This window comes from Perna viridis, chromosome 8 (genome assembly GCF_037379345.1).
Source record: "Perna viridis isolate PV_CMFRI_1.1 ecotype Kerala chromosome 8, ASM3737934v1, whole genome shotgun sequence".
NCBI classification, from domain to species: Eukaryota; Metazoa; Mollusca; class Bivalvia; order Mytilida; family Mytilidae; genus Perna; species Perna viridis.
The window spans coordinates 21,914,598-21,929,237 of record NC_142452.1 but is presented as its reverse complement, the minus strand read 5'-3'; the positions used below and the strand labels follow the sequence as shown (position 1 = coordinate 21,929,237).

The 14,640-nt window shown below is 34.4% G+C and overlaps 2 protein-coding genes across 3 annotated transcripts; both read right to left on the bottom strand.

Moving 5' to 3' along the window:
- Window positions 1–259: 259 nt before the first annotated feature.
- On the bottom strand, window positions 260–5,549 carry LOC148609830 (RNA-binding protein RO60-like). 2 transcript variants are annotated; one of them, XM_088541196.1, is made up of 3 exons: window positions 5,256–5,549; window positions 1,811–3,309; window positions 260–414 (listed from the first exon to the last, which is right to left on the bottom strand). In XM_088541196.1, exons 1-2 carry the CDS (start codon window positions 5,465–5,467, stop codon window positions 1,842–1,844), a joined length of 1,680 nt encoding a protein of 559 aa, XP_088397322.1. In that variant the 5' UTR covers window positions 5,468–5,549; the 3' UTR covers window positions 260–414; window positions 1,811–1,841. The 2 variants fall into 2 exon arrangements, with proteins under 2 accessions (XP_088397322.1, XP_088397321.1); XM_088541195.1 differs by having other exon boundaries at window positions 260–3,309.
- A 4,852-nt stretch (window positions 5,550–10,401) lies between these two features.
- Window positions 10,402–14,605, bottom strand: LOC148609829 (RNA-binding protein RO60-like). The gene is made up of 2 exons (XM_088541167.1): window positions 13,617–14,605; window positions 10,402–11,899 (listed from the first exon to the last, which is right to left on the bottom strand). Exons 1-2 carry the CDS (start codon window positions 13,748–13,750, stop codon window positions 10,420–10,422), a joined length of 1,614 nt encoding a protein of 537 aa, XP_088397293.1. The 5' UTR covers window positions 13,751–14,605; the 3' UTR covers window positions 10,402–10,419.
- Window positions 14,606–14,640: the final 35 nt, after the last annotated feature.

Sequence of the window (14,640 nt, the reverse complement as noted above, 5' to 3'; positions counted from 1 at the left end):
GTACGAGTTCCACTCCCGCAGGGTGAAAGAGCTAAACATTGGCATCGCAAATCTGACAGTTCTAAAAACGTTGGAATTTTTCAGACCCGTGTATGATTACGTTATCTTTCCTGTTTCAATTTGATCCGATGGAGCAGTGTAGCGAATAGAGTCGTCACATTCTGAGACATATATATACATATAAATTTGCAATGTAAACTAGTATGCTTTGTTTAGCTACATGTATCTCTATGACAGGGCACATCTCCACTCAACGCAATTCAACTATTTCATTCTTTTATTTCTTTCAATGTGGCGCACAAAGTGTCAGAAGAGGAATTACAAAAATAGTTTAATAGTAATGGTACTGTGAAAACGCTTGATTCGTATGTGTACCATCTATATTTCTTGCGTTTTAACAACATCTCAACTTTCCTGAAATATTCATAAAAAATGTTTACACAAAAAAAAAATGAGTAAAGATCGCATGATGTAAATCGAATGAACCATTAATAATGCATTTATCTCTAGTTTAACAATTACAAGTAAAAAAAATAGTCAATTCTTTATTTTTCACTTCTACTAAATTCAAGCCGTATTTATAAAAAAAATCTTCAGAAGTTACAAAATTTGGTTACAGTTAAGAAATAATAAATCAGTGTACAAAATCGAAGTAGTTAAAACTTTAAATATGACTATGCAATAGTTAATTCATCTATTATTATACATGTATTCCTATTGAAGTGTTACCAATACATGTAACGGAAAGTGTAAGGAAATGATATAAGAACATTGGCATGAATAGTAGTCCTACCTTCGATGATTTTAAAAGATCAGTTATTAAAATGAAATTTATAGATTCAGATATATACATGTACATGTACTAGTATACATGTATGAGGCCAAAAGCAAATTACATGTAGCACAATAGGAATTATAAACGCTAAAATATCTCGAACATTTAACTTGGGCTACACTATCAACTATACAGAACTGTTTATAAAAAATATACAAGGATTTTTCATCATTTCTGTAAAAAATATCTGCCCAAACTGAGTCAAGATGGTAACAGTAAAATTTAATATAGAGAGAGGAAACTTCTAAAACAAACTAATAGGTAAGAAGTTTTTCACAATACAATTTGTAGTAAAATTTTGGGAATTAAGACGATGTCGGACCCAGAAATATCGAAAGGGTGTGGGCGATAAAGTGAATACAGGTGATTTTCTATATATATATACAATTCGTCTAATCTTTACAAGTCTTTGGATGTGTAGGAACAATTATTGTATTGGCCTTCCAAAACCCTGTATAAAACCTGCATGCACGTGAAATAATTTAGCATCCTTATCAATTAAAGTGTATAAATTTATATCAGTGATGGAAGTGACCAGCCCTGTCTTGGTTGCCATAACTACTAGTAATTCGTGCAAACTAAATTTCTAATACAGTAACTCATCATTAGGGTGAACGTCGAGTTTGAAATTCACCAACCAATTGAAATTCCCCGAAATCTAACTTGGTTACAGGAGATTGTGAAAGCTACTGATCGGAGAAAGGTTAAATGCTTGGAGTTTCAAAAACAGTCAAAATTAAGTGTTGTTGATGTTGTGGAAAAAGGTTACTTCTGTGTAGTAAATCAGTGTAAGAATAGGATTAAAGATATCGCAGATAATAACCGAAAACAATATCTAAAGCATGTCATATGTTTTCTGCCTTTTTTTAACTCCTCAATAAAAAAAACGTCGAAAATAAGAATACATGAAGTCAAACTAATTAATGAATCGAATGTATAAGAGCAAGGAAAACATCTATGCGTAAAAAACCTCACTAGCACTTGCAACTTTCTTTGCTTTGATTCTTCAAATTCGGTCAAATTCCCCATTGATGAATGTTGTCATTGCTCTTGGGGCCTCAGTGTCAAACCCAACCACATCAAGCATATATCTATCGGATGGATCGGCAATACTGAATCCATTCGTAGCCATTCCGCACACGATTAATCGCGCATCTTCTATTCCAGAGTACTTCCGGTACTCTACTAGAGCTCGTGCTGGATGAATATTTCCGAAGAAAGTTTCTGAATCTGTGAAGACAACAAACACATCGTAATTTTTCTTCATTTCACAAGCATATTTCATCGGAAGAGAACAGTCAGTGCGACTAAAAGGAAGACGAGAACATTTATCGATTGCTGTTTTCATGTCATCGTTTTCAGTTACGTCTAATTTCGTAAAGGTTTCAGAAAAAGCCATGACGTCACATTTTCCTTGTTCAGCTTTCAAAGTTAGGAGCATCATGGCTGCTGCGGCGTCTCTACATGTAATAGTACTTGACCCAACTACTGGGGCAGTCATGGAACCACTAACGTCAACTGCCAGCAAATAACGTTTACCTGTTGGTTCTACATAACGGAAAGCTTGATAAAAGCCGTCTTCGAGAGCCTTCACTATTTTGTTATTCACTGGCCACGTGAGTTTGCCTTTATCGCCTTTTCCAGCTTGGTACTGGTACCAAGCAACTAATATGGTAAAAGGATGAATTTTTGCACATTTCAAAATATTCGGTTCGGTTAGTTTGGTAACAACTAAATTTTCATAATAGGACTCGGAACTAAACATTCCAAGACGTGACATTTTCCCCAGGTTTCTGATCATAGCAGTCATAGGCATTTGACGAAACAAAACGTCCCAGATTTCGATAGAATCCAACATGCTTGTTGGGACATGTTCTCTTGCCAGATTATATGTTGAAATCAATGTCTTCATTTTTTCCACTTCTGCTCTCTTACATTTTTTTCCGATTTCGACTGCTTCTAAAAAATCAAGCACCTTCTTAACTTGATCTTCCCCAAAGGTGTTATCGTCCATAGGCATTGGTGCAGATTTCGCTTCACTTAAACCTTTGACAATATATCTTATAACGCGACTAATGGCTGGTGTTTCCGGTCTGATGTGTGCCAATCTAAGGACATCTCTATGGCTCCATGAATGACGGCTTTGATATTTAGTCACGTGAAGAGCCAGCTTTACTGGGTCTTTTTTGTATTGTGTTTTGTTGTACCATTTGCCGATTGCAACTCTGTGAGCCCGACCCCATCCCGTTCCTGCACTCTCATTTTCGCAATACTTGACAAACTCGAAGAGATGTGTTGGTATTCGACACACACAGACAAGAGCGCGGTAGGCGGCATTTTTTGTCTTTAAATCATTAGATCGTGCACAGACAGCCAAGGAGTAGATAGTTGTGGATTGCTTACATGATCTGCCATTCTCACTTACATCCTTTATAATTCTCACAACATCTTCTCCTTTATTAGCCATGATTAACCTGAAATGCAAACGCAGTAAGTAAGGCTAGTCATTTTGACTGGTGTATAGAAAACATTTCCCTGACACTTTGCTCAAAATTGTTTCAATTAAAGCTTTTTTTTTCTACGTGCATTTTCTTATTATTTGGAATTTGATAAAACCAGAAAAATATAATAATTTGCACAGCATCACAGGAACCGATACTTTTGTAAATCGATTCATATTTGAAAGGGCTACCCATTCGCACAATGCATCGTCCCCCATTCCCAATGAATCCCCATTTTATTTTCCGCAATTAAATTATTATAACTATTGTAAACTTTAATTCTATATTTATATATTTTTTAATATAAACACTACACTGTGTAGTTGTTTTTTAATTAGTTAATTGTTACAATTATATAAAATTGAATGAAATAGATCAATATTCTTTTAAAACAATTTACCCACACTCTCGGAGTGACGGAATCTCCATTCAAAATTCCAACCCTTCACAAATTCTTCTTCACTATCCTCATCCATCACATTCATGATTCCCTATCTCTTATTTAACTCCATACAAGTACTTTAACAAATTTTCCCCATTTTGGCACGTACAACATCACATGGCTATACTCAATTCACGAGTTAGTTATGCTTTTCTTAATTTATGGGGTAAAATATATGCACAAAAAGATTTTTTTAAAGTTTTATATATCCACTGGGTAGGCTATACCATTTGAATTGAGCAAATTTAGGAATCAACCAATTTCATACTGGAGGTGGGATTAAAAAAAGTTCTTCCAAATTTGAGCAAAAAAAAAAGTTTACTCATCCAAGAACAAAAACAATAATTTGAATCAATATTCCCTCCATTACATTACAATGTAGATTTTGAAATAAATTCTTTTAACTCCCGATTACTGCTGAAAAAAATCGATTATTTTTTTAATAAAATCACAGCCTCCCACCCTTTTCTGAGAAGTGTGTTTGTTTGTTGGGGTTTAACGTCCGAGCAGCACTATTTCAGCTATATTCAGACGATGAACATGAAATTGATGATAAAATGAACATGAATTGATGATGAAATGAAAAAGGGGTGGGACACAAGGACATTGGGGTCGACAAATTTTTATTGCCACTGGAAATAGGGAGAGGTGGGTAGGGTCGGGCAATTTAGCCTCCTGTGGCGGAGCCCTACGGTTCCTACTCCGGGAGAATACCACAGTAGGGTTCTTTAACGTGCGAGGAACGTGGCATCTTTCCCAACACGGTGCATCACTATGGTTTGCGGTCAGGTTTTCCGTATTATAGCCTCACAACCCCAGCATGTAACACGCCAGGAGTACCTTATTCCACCACCTGGGGCACACATCCCAGTTGCCTTGTGGGCAAAGCGCCCTAGCCCCCGGCTAGGGTTCTGAGCACTATTTAGTTGCCTTTTACGACAAACTTAGCGCTGCTGTAAGCCTATTCTTTAAAACACCCGGACCTGCACGGGGCTTTTCTGAGAAGAAAATGGTTTGTGTAAAGGTTTTGAAAAAAAAAAACGTTAATTTTCATTCCTATTTTGTTGTGTGTTATATACCCTTTCAAAGTTGCGGGCTGCAATTTACATTGTAATATTATAATATTAATGCATATGCAGTTCATTGTCAAATAGCAATTATAACGTCTCGTTTATACAACGATCCAAAAATAACCACAATATTTGTTTGATAAACCCTAGAGTTTACATACTTTATAAATCTGTATAATTTATTGACATGATTCGATATTTTCTGGTTCACTTTGTATTAAAATACGTATTTAAATAAATATCAAATTACATCACAATTGTAAACAGGAAGTAAATTGCGAATGACCGATAAAAAAGGGGGTAGTCACGTAAATAAAAGTGAAATTCGAGTTTGTCCGTAATTCAAACGTTATAAAATGTTTTTCATTCCATTCAATAAACTAGTTTATTTATCGATACATATATACCTGTCGATACACTGTACATTTTCACGTTTTAATTCCGACTCAGATGTGTAATATGTTCCACCTTCAGACCCTAAAATAAGAAATCTGAGCAGTCTGACTTCATCTGTTACTTCATACGAATACCCTTTAGCTTTGTTTTTACTTTGTCCAATAAGCGGTTCCCATTGAGGAACTGGATTCCCGGATGGCTGTGAATGATTTCGAAAAGCCATGTCTCAGTTTATGTAGGCTTACATATTTTTTTTGTTTAACATGGCTGCCGTTACGTTCCGAATAATACTGTGAATAAGCTAAAATTAGAAAAGGGGAATTATTGTTTTGTGCTATAGACCACAAGTTCACCCGGTGGCTCTAGATAGCCATACTTCTGTGTGATTTTTCATGATATACTTTATTATGATGAGAGTTTCATTATTGTGATGAGATTTTCATTATTATGATGAAAGTTTTCTGTTTTCTTTATCGATGCATTTTCTTTATTATAAATGACATTTAGCTTAGAGAGTGATAGAGCAGTTTGTTACCCCGAGAAAATTGTTGTCACCCCGAAGCATTATGGAAGGGGAAATCCGCCATAAATATGTTCTTTAACTTTGTTACTTGCTCATTTGTTCTCTGTATTTTCTTTCTTGGTTAATCGAAGATTGTTTAAATGTTAATTCGTGAAATGTATTTTTTATCGTAACTTGCAGTGTTTGTACGTATCTTTCTTTGCTTAATGTCGTTTCTTTTTCTGTAACATCTTTCTTTTACATTTCTACAATTATTAATTTGAAAAATACTTCTTCTAATCCTGAAAATCGTAGTTTTTCACTATCTTTCTTTGTCGAAAGTCTTAAATTAGTAATTTATAAATTAAAACACGTTTCTTTTAAAATCGATACGATCGACACAGTTACAACAAACGCACTAACTTTTGACGAATGAAAAATAGACATGTTACTCATGAGTGATTTTTCACCGGCAAATCGAGGGTTGGTATAAAACAGGACGGGCATTTTCCGATACATTTTTGGCTATAACTTTTGTTTTATTTAATGGCATTCAAAAATTCGAAATGAATTCTAAAGAAGAATAAAAGTGCATTTTGGTATTTTAAATTGATTTATAGTTAAATCTAAAATTTTGACAGGACTAAATCTTCATTCATCGACATAATTAGGCTTAGAACTTAACATATATATTTTATGAAAATTAATGTAGATAAAATAGAATTTGGAGGTATTTTTCTATATAGAATCTTAATCAGCATCACAACAGTAATTTTATGAGCAGAAATCTTTTCAGGTCGAACTACGTGTAAATGTTCTTCGTAATCTGCCTAAATTGGATTAACGATCTCTAATCACCATTAATTGGCTTGTAAAACTTTCATACCTCGTTAATCTAACTCATAATTAATCATGCCGGTGAATAGGTTTTGGACCAATTTGATGGACTCTATGATCCATACTATGGTATAACAAAAATTATCAGAGAGATATAATGTTGTTTTGAAACAAGAGAATGAATGACAGGAACTGCCTGTTAACATGCTTGTTCTCGGTTACCGCTTCTTACAAAACTTTGAAAACTATGAGATTCTTAGAGGTTTGTCTAGCACAGGTAACTACATGTAACACCTAAAACGAGTTTTCTAGAGCAGCTATTTCGAGTGACGAATTAGTTATTCTTAAAAAACTTATTGCACCTTCGACATAATAGAATACATAAAAAAGAGCCTCAAATATATTTATGGTCTTCCTTAAATCAAGCGGAGCAAGAGTCTGGGGATGAAAAATGGCATGTAAGGCTAAGGAAAATTTATCAGACACATCGCACGTACAGGAAAAAGTTGTCTGTCCTCCCAGAATTATCAATTCCCTCCAGCAGTAAGTAGTCCACATGCACATGCAAAGTATGTAATAGACAATAACCTAATCACTCATGTACCCACTCAGGGTGCCTTTATTGTTCAAGGTAGAAGTGGTAAGTATTGTGTCACAACAGTTCCCATTGAATCACGTCATTTACAACAACATGCTTCCATATCCTAAAGCAAAACTCCACAGAGGGTGTGAACCTGTTGAAAAAATAACCATTGTCAATTTTCACCTACCAGCAAATACAGTAGAAGGAAAACAAGTAAATCTACTCCGGTATCAAGAAAAAAGTTACAATTTAATTTAGAGACGATCCAGGAATGAATGAAACACGTACATATATAGATGTCAGTCCAGAATTACCACATTCTTAACTTAACCTACATATGAAAGAAAGAAACTCGATTACAACGAAAAACATATCCAGGCAGACATTTTAACAGAAAGCATACCTTGGGTAGGAACTTAAAGACATGCATTCAATTTTAACAAAACAGTTTTCACAGAAATCGGGTTTTTAAGACTCGGCTTCTCGTCAAAATCCCAGAAATTCATAAACGATCTAATTCAGTTGACTGTGGTTTATATGCGGTTACAAACACGGTTCTGTATCAGTGGTTTTACTGGGGTCTTCATATTCAACACGAAGAAAAATATATGAAAGAACATTTCATTTCGTGTTTGGAAAAGGGAGAATTATGGATGTTTCCTAAATCACTAATGGGTCAAGTAGGTATGGTAAAATCAAAACCTGCAACTGTAGAAATGAATGGTAATTGTGGTAAGGCCGATGGTGTTTAGTACATGGTAGGTTGTGACTATAAAAATGGAGTTAAGAGCTGTAGTGTTTGGAGAAACAAATCTTGTGCAGATCTTTGCTATGTATATTGTATTACTCAAATACCATAATACTATGGTACAGAGAACAAATTCAATACAATTTGCATAGATGCATAATATACATAAGAAGTTGGTTAGTGTACATGTATTGGAAGAAATAGTATTAAGTCACATTCATGATGAATTTCTATATACATGAATTTAGAGAACTACCCTTGAGACAACATCTTTGTAATTTGTCGCATAAGTTTACATAAATTGTTGAGAACAGAAGGTGATGAGCTGGACATGATCTATTCATAAAAGCTTTAGATTTAATAATATTTGGTCTTTTAACAAATTTTTTCTGCGAGAAGGATTTTTTCTGTTACTATCAAACCATGTGCACTTAAACAAATAATGGAAGTCATCCCCAAATATCTCCCGAATTACATAAATGACATTTTCTATTTTCTCCACTAATATTTTGCCAACGCCCACTTTCAACGGGAAGGTTCTAAATCTACAAAGAGTAATAATAGTTTTTGTCATCTAAAATTCTGAAATAATTTTCAATTCCAAAGTTTTCTTTGTACAATCTATAATTCAGAGATTCAGGCGAGTTTTTTTCACTTTTGGGCTCCATGACTGTTGAAATTTGGTCTAAAAGGCTTTGTTTAATTGTAAAAAGTATCCAAGATGCATTATGTTCGTGTTGTTCGTTTCAAATAAAAGAAAAACCACACTCATCCAGTATTGATTTAATCTTTTTTTTTATCCGGAATATTCTATCGCCATATTTTTAAGAGCAAAGTTAAATAAAATTGCAGGTAGCTTTTCAGATTTTCCAGTAACTAGTTTAAGCCAAAAGTTAAAGATTCTCTGTTTAATTTTTATTTCCAGTGGGTATCTGCCTAGTATATAGTTCGATTTGCCTTTCCTACGTTTGCCTTTTTTCGCTTTTGAAAAGCTATCTGTTATTGACAGCAATATTCCTAAATAATTGAAACTATCAACCATATCAAGAGATGCATCATTGAATATTAAAACTTTAGACTTCTTGCCTTTAGAAAAAAAACAACAATTTTATTTTGCCAACATTAAATTAAAGTTTCCACATTGTGCAGTAGTCATAGAGTGCATCAAGTTGTTCTTGTTTATCACCCTCTGAGCCATGTGATAGAGCAGAATATTACCCTCGTGTTGAACCAAAATTCATCAAATTGACTTGAAGTATAATGATATTTGTTATGAAGCCAAGTCAAGTCAAGTAATTTTCATTTTTAATAGGATTAAACACTGTTTTTTCCCAGAATTTATCGATGTGTTTTTCTATGTACAATGTATGTCCCTATCAAGGCTCGGTAGTTTTATATTCACAGATTACCTGACACACTTGTTCTTAATCAATTGAGGTCCATCTCGGATACTGAATTTTTAATTTGTGTAAAGTCCTAACCAATATATCATTATTGTGCTGTAGAGGGTCCTCAGTGAATAAATGTATACTTCTTATAATTAAGCCTCTGGATAGGGTTATGTTGCTACAAGATTGTAGTCATCACTACATAAGTTTTATGGTCGTTATCATGAACTCGTGGATCATTACGATGTATCCATCTGCACCGTGAAAACTGATTTGTTCAATGTGTCTTGGTTTTCCTTTCCTCTTTCGTCTACCCCGGACTTGACTTTTTATGAGCAATTCAGCGGGTGTTTCTAGATTAATGCAGAGGTTCCTTGCCCTACCGATGTACCTGGTCCATGCTCCCAGTTTTTAGTGGAGTTCGAGTTGATTTACTTTTGTTACTTTGTATGTATCAGTTTGGTTATTTTATGTTTTTTTTTTTGTTTTTTTTTTTGTTGTGTTTGTTTGTTTTCCATGTCTGGTCTTTGTTCCTGGATTACATTATTTTTATTTCCGCTAGAATCTTGGCTCATTAATTACTCTTACTTTTATTCGTCATGCAAATAGTGAAAGGTGGTAATTCGGTTACTCTTTTTGTGACATCGTCTGAATATAGCTGAAATATTGCTGCTCGGACGTTAAACCCCAACAAACAAACAAACTTTTTGTGACGTATAATAGTTAATGTATCTTACGTTTAATATCAAGTGTTCGTGCAGAACTCAAGAAATTTGTTTCACTTGGTTAAGCACCCAGTCCAGTAAATATACCAGTGCATTAATATGAAATATGAACGTGACTAGAACCCAATGTGTAAACATTAACATTTCATTTCTAGGATATCCTTCTTTTTTACACTATTTTACAAGCAAACACATTTAGTCTTTTTTCTGTTTAAAACAAACCGTAAACCTCAAAATATTTGCTCCGAAGCCATTACACGACACACAACAAATTTTAAACAAATGACAACACATGTTCAGTTAGCATTACTTACAATGTACGTAATCATCAAGATTTTAAGACTTTTACATGCCAAAGACTACGAAAATAACTATTATATAATGTAAGCATTTTATTCACTAATCCCATTTCTTATAAAATCTAAAATGAGAGAAACAGCCTTCGAGTCAAGTCCAATAACATTCAGCATATTTTGGTCATGAGGGTCAGTAACGTTATAATCGATACTAGTCATAACTACATTGACAAAACGGCAATGTGGTGTGCTCATTTGCTCACGATATCTCCGAGCCACGTCTACAATAGGTGTTCCTGATATCGTAAATAGAACAAAGGCGTCAAATGTTTTCTCGTTTTCTAAAGCCCAATCTACAAACTGGATGGCTCTGCCCGGATCGAGATTCGAAGTGGTGCCTTCGACTGAGAACCTTTGACTTGCGCTTTCGATGTCATTATCTCTCTGGGTATTTATAACAATCGGCCTGACAGTATCTAGAAGAAGGACCGTTTCAACATTCCCTGTTCTATGAGCCTGAGCTTCAATTTTAGATATAGCGAGTACCAATGCTACTGCAGCACTACGGGCTGACACCTCAGGCATTCCATGTGCAGGTCGATGAAGCATTGCTTCACTTCCATCGACTGCAAGAAGTAGTCTTCCCCCGGTCGGTCGTACATTTGACAAAGAATTGTAAAAAGCAGTTTCTAGCGCATTTGCGATTCTAGGGTTTATTTCCCAAACCGAACGTTTGTGATCAGCAGGTCCCGAAAACCCTCGTTTGTACGAGTTCCAAGCCGTAAGCAAAATGAATGGATGCATTTTAGTAGATTGTACACCAGTTTGACTACAGAGTTTGTTAAATACATAATCTTCTTTGGGTTCTCCTGGGTTGAGTAAACCAAGAGCACTTAGCTTACCAAGATGACGTATCAACGCAGTAAGTGGCATCGAGGAAACGAGACTTTCCCAGACTTCCTTTGATCCTAGGTGAGTTGTTGGAATATGTTCATGACTGAATCGATGTTCCTTTATCAACTTACACAGCTGCACTGTATCATTTGTGGACACTTTTCTTGTTTTTTCCAAAGCTAAGACATACTGATAGGCCAGGTTGAGAGCGATGTCTTCCGTTTTTCTGAAATCACCTAAATACTTTTTTCCCTTTACGAAATATCGAATTGCAAATGCCACATGTGGATTAGCAGGTTTAACATGCCCAAGCCTAATTACATCTTTGTGACTGAATGTATTTCGCCGTCTGTACTTACATCCAAGATGTAATAGTTTCAGTGGATTGTCTAAGAAATGTTTTTGGTTGTACCATTCTGACACACCTTTGCGTTGCGCCCTTCCCCATCCCTTGTGGGACCCACTTAATATGTCGGCAAATTTAATAAACTGGAATAGATGTGTTGGTAGACGACATACTTCAGCAAGACTTCTGAAAGCTGCATTCTTGGTGGCTTTGTCTTTGGACTTGGCACATAACGCCAACGCATATAGTAGCGGGCCATACCTCGGAGCACGGTTTTCTCGAGTTGTTTGTTTGATTAAATCCACCACAACTTTCCCTTGTCCATTGGTGATTAATCTACAATTCAGAAAAATGAAAATGTTACTACAGTCAACTTTTACAATACACAAATATGTTAGAATATATTAGTATGGTCAATAATACATTAATTTTTCATCATATGATACTACACAATAATGAATTAGTGTATATTTTAACTGGGACAAAGGAAAAGTAATACAATGTAATATCGAACAGTCAAACAAAAGGAAATCTAAAGACAAAACCAAAACAGAAAGACGAATTCAAAGGACAACAGACAGAGAACACAAAACATGAAAGTACACACAAAAATGATCCGAAAAAACCGCGGAGAATAATACATTGTAACTGTGCTGAAGGTTGAACAGTGCTTTCTCTATTATGAAAACCACCGTTTTGCTTGCTAAGGTTATGCTTGTATCTGATCAATTAAACACGACCTTACATGCACTTAAAAGTTTTTTTACGGAATGAAGCGTGACCTAAGAATTAATTTTATCTTATTTGTTATGTTAGAAGAAAATTATCTATTTATAGATGGAGCTATATATATATATATATAGGTCGTTTGACGTAAATTAAAATGGAAACTAGCAGCCATTAGTTGTCAATCAGGTTATAATTACGACCATTATTACATGTAAACCTATAGCCCAGCCAACAATATAAGTTACTCATGCTCTATATATACTAATAAACTGTGTGTAATATGCTTTACCATAATAATGTAATAATCGCCATCTCTAACAAAACTTGTAAGTTGTAAGACAAAAGGCCCAAACAATGGACCAGCTAAATAAAATGATACTACATGTACATTAGAACGAAAATAGTTTGCAACTGGAAAAAAACTCCTCGCGCTTGTCACAGAGTTCAATTTTAAAGAAAAGTTTATCGTTAGTCAATTTCCGAACTATAAGGTCAAGATAAGAGCCAACTTGTGTTTTTTTTTTTTTTTTTTTTTTTTTTTTTTTTGGCTGTAATATATAGTATTTCATTTCAAGACTAGATATTTCTATTGCCAATAGGTAGAAGAAATGAAAATATTTACCAAATCGGGGATTCAATAAGAAATAGAAGTCTATGGAGCCTGAGCCGCTCACCTGGTTCAATTTTTGCGCTTCAAGGGCAATAGTTGTAACAATGAGGTATCCTACATCTTTGATCAATACAGACTTTTAAAGGTCTTATCATAAGAATCATTTCATCAAGATTTTTTTTTCGTATTTATTATAGTTTTCAAGATATTAACTGAAAATTGCAAAGAATGTCATTTTTCGCCGTTCAAGAGCAACAACTCTAACAAGGAGTCGTCCTACAATTTTGACCCAATTGAAGACTCCTGTATGCCTGATCATAAGGATCGTTTCATCAATGAAACTTGTTTTCTATCTATTATAGTTTTAAAAAAAACGTCATTTTCCCCTTTCAAGGGCAACAACCCTAACAAGGAGTCGTCTGACAACTTTGACTCCTTGAAGGATTGTGTAGGCCTTATTATAAGAACCATGTTTATGGCAAGCCAAAGTGGACAAAAATCAATATTTTGTAATATTATAAAATGAATTTCTAATATTACAAAATCATTTTTTTAATATTAGAAAAGGTTTTTTTAATATCAGAAATTCAATTTGTAATATTATAAATTCATTTTCTAATATTACAAATTCCTGATTTAGTAATATAATATATAAAATATCACACATTTTGTAATATTACAAATTGAATTTGTAATAATAAATTATAGTTTTACCTTTTGATACAGCCCACGTGCTCGTTAAATGTAGCTGTACAGCTATTTTCGTCTTTGACAACAAAATAAGATCCATCAGTTCTTCCTAAAATCAAGAATCGACGAACAAGATATAAATCTTTAATCGTGTCCATATAGCAGCTATAACTTAACAAAGCAAATGACGGATTTGCATCATTTATTTTCCTAGTCTGTGCGACTCAATCTATTTTCAGGTTTAGAATTTTTGTCTTTCTATTTTAAGATATTAGGGTTTACATTGACCAAAAATAGACTAATAGTCATAATACATCTACGGTTATCGCAGGTTACGTTAGCTAATTATTTAGGTCAAACTAATTTTGAATCAAAATGAACATGGGCATGGAATAACATTTGTAAGAAATATTTTTTCTTTAAAAAATTCTATCATTTTGAACAATAGAGCTTGTAATATTTTACAACATATCAGAAACTGGACGTGGATGTAACTGCAGTTTCGTGTTATCGTTTGCATTTGCAGTGACTCATGTTGTATAGAAAGAAGGAAAAAAAAGTGAAAATTTGTCAGATAAAAAAGGGGAGGGGCACTCAGAGGCTCATAGAGGGACCTGTCGTGTCGTACCTGTGATACTTTAAGTGTACTTAATAATGTGCACAAGAAAGTCAGACGCAAGTAAATGATATTGATTGGTTATGGTTTTACGTCTTATGGCATATATTTCAATTACCTTTAACCCTGTTTCATTCTAGTTTAACGCGTATAGCCGGTTTCCAGCAAAAGCCCGCATGTAAGCATTTCAGCCCACTCGGTCTCCAAACATATTATCCTATTAATTTATGCTTGACAGAGTAAGACAGTCTTCTCTACCGAGGCCATGATTGAACCCCCCCCCCAAAGCTCTATAGGCACAAAAGGTGAGTATTTCTTGTATTATACACCGTAGCTATAATAATGTAGCTCCTTGGACACACTCAGTGCTGGATTTGGCTTTTTGTTTCGACAGGTTTGGGTTTAAGTACTCTATGAACATACTTTATTTTT

Bases quoted from the DNA above. Each gene is read 5' to 3' on its own strand.
- LOC148609830 (XM_088541195.1), bottom strand. From the start codon at position 5,467: ATGGCTTTTCGAAATCATTCACAGCCATCCGGGAATCCAGTTCCTCAA. The intron at 3,310-5,255 runs GTATATATGTAT...TTTGCATTTCAG, and splicing joins AATGTACAGTGTATCGACAG to GTTAATCATGGCTAATAAAG.
- LOC148609829 (XM_088541167.1), bottom strand. From the start codon at position 13,750: ATGGACACGATTAAAGATTTATATCTTGTTCGTCGATTCTTGATTTTA. The intron at 11,900-13,616 runs GTAAAACTATAA...TCTGAATTGTAG, and splicing joins CACGTGGGCTGTATCAAAAG to ATTAATCACCAATGGACAAG.